This window comes from Olea europaea, unplaced genomic scaffold (genome assembly GCF_002742605.1).
Source record: "Olea europaea var. sylvestris unplaced genomic scaffold, O_europaea_v1 scaffold36417, whole genome shotgun sequence".
NCBI lineage: Eukaryota > Viridiplantae > Streptophyta > Magnoliopsida > Lamiales > Oleaceae > Olea > Olea europaea.
This window is the reverse complement of record NW_019255670.1, coordinates 1-1,153: the sequence shown is the minus strand read 5'-3', so window position 1 is coordinate 1,153 and position 1,153 is coordinate 1. Positions and strand designations below refer to the sequence as shown.

At 42.1% G+C, this 1,153-nt stretch overlaps 1 protein-coding gene across 1 annotated transcript; it reads left to right on the top strand.

Moving 5' to 3' along the window:
- The first annotated feature begins 83 nt into the window (after positions 1 to 83).
- Positions 84 to 616, top strand: LOC111386661 (uncharacterized mitochondrial protein AtMg00860-like). Its single transcript, XM_023011121.1, has 2 exons — positions 84 to 356; positions 401 to 616. The coding sequence occupies exons 1-2, from the start codon at positions 84 to 86 to the stop codon at positions 614 to 616; spliced, it is 489 nt and encodes a 162-aa protein (XP_022866889.1).
- The last annotated feature ends 537 nt before the right edge of the window (positions 617 to 1,153 follow it).

The following is a 1,153-nucleotide window of genomic DNA, read 5'->3' as shown; positions in this document are numbered from 1 at the left end:
ATGTAATGAGGACGGAGCGCTTATTCATCAATCAGAATAAGTGTTCTTTCTTCACAACTTCTGTAACTTTTTTGGGTTTTGTTATGTCTACTGATGCTGTTCATGCAGATCAATCTAAAATTGAGGCAGTCTTGAATTGGTCCAAGCTAAAAACTTTGCACAATGTCAGGAGTTTCCATGGATTGGCATCCTTCTATCCTCGGTTCATCAGAAACTTTAGTACCTTGATTGCTCCTATCACAGAGTGCCTTAAAGGATGTGATTTTCAGTGGACCGAGGAGGCAGAGGCTAGCTTTCAGTTGGTTAAGCAAAAGATGACGGAGGCCCCAGTCTTGGCACTTTCGAACTTTGAGAAGGTGTTCGAGGTAAACTATGATGCGTCTGGAATTGGTATTGGTAGTGTTCTAAATCAAATGGGCGTCGAATAGCCATTTTTAGTGAGAAGCTATTGGGATCGAAGAAAAATTATTCCACTTATGACCTGGAGTTCTATGCCATAGTTCAGACTCTGAAGCATACTGATCATGAGGCCTTGAAGTACATCAATGGTCAGCATAAGCTGAGTAGGCGACATGCAAAGTGGGTGGCTACTTGCAGGAGTTTACTTTCACACTAAGGCATCAAGCAGGGAGTTTGAATCGAGTAGCAGATGTATTGAGCCATCGAACATTTACTCCTCACCACCATGAGCACCAAGACTTTCGGATTTGAGGCATTTTCGGATATGTGTGCTGCAAAACCTTCATTTGGGAAGATAACTCGGGAGGTAACTAATAATCACCGACATAATTTTATTTTACATAATGGTTACCTGTTTCATGGATTGCAGTTATGCATTCCGGATTTTTCACTAAGGCAGCAGATTATTAGTGAACTTCATAACGAAGGAATTTTTGGGCGAGACAAGACATTGGCATTGGTCTCTTCTGATTATTAGTGGCCCAAGTTGAGCAGTGATGTGGCACATTATGTAGAGCGGTGTTATGTATGTCAGCGGTCTAAAGGAGCTCTTACTAATGCTGGATTGTACACGCCATTACCTGTACTTGAAGTTCCTTAGTTTGATGTCCGCATGGATTTTGTCTTGGGCTTACCTCGTACACAGCGGGCGATGGATTCCATTCTTGTTGTGGTTGACAGATTTTCAAAGATG

Bases quoted from the DNA above. Each gene is read 5' to 3' on its own strand.
- LOC111386661 (XM_023011121.1), top strand. From the start codon at position 84: ATGTCTACTGATGCTGTTCATGCAGATCAATCTAAAATTGAGGCAGTC. The intron at 357-400 runs GTGTTCGAGGTA...TGGTATTGGTAG, and splicing joins CACTTTCGAACTTTGAGAAG to TGTTCTAAATCAAATGGGCG.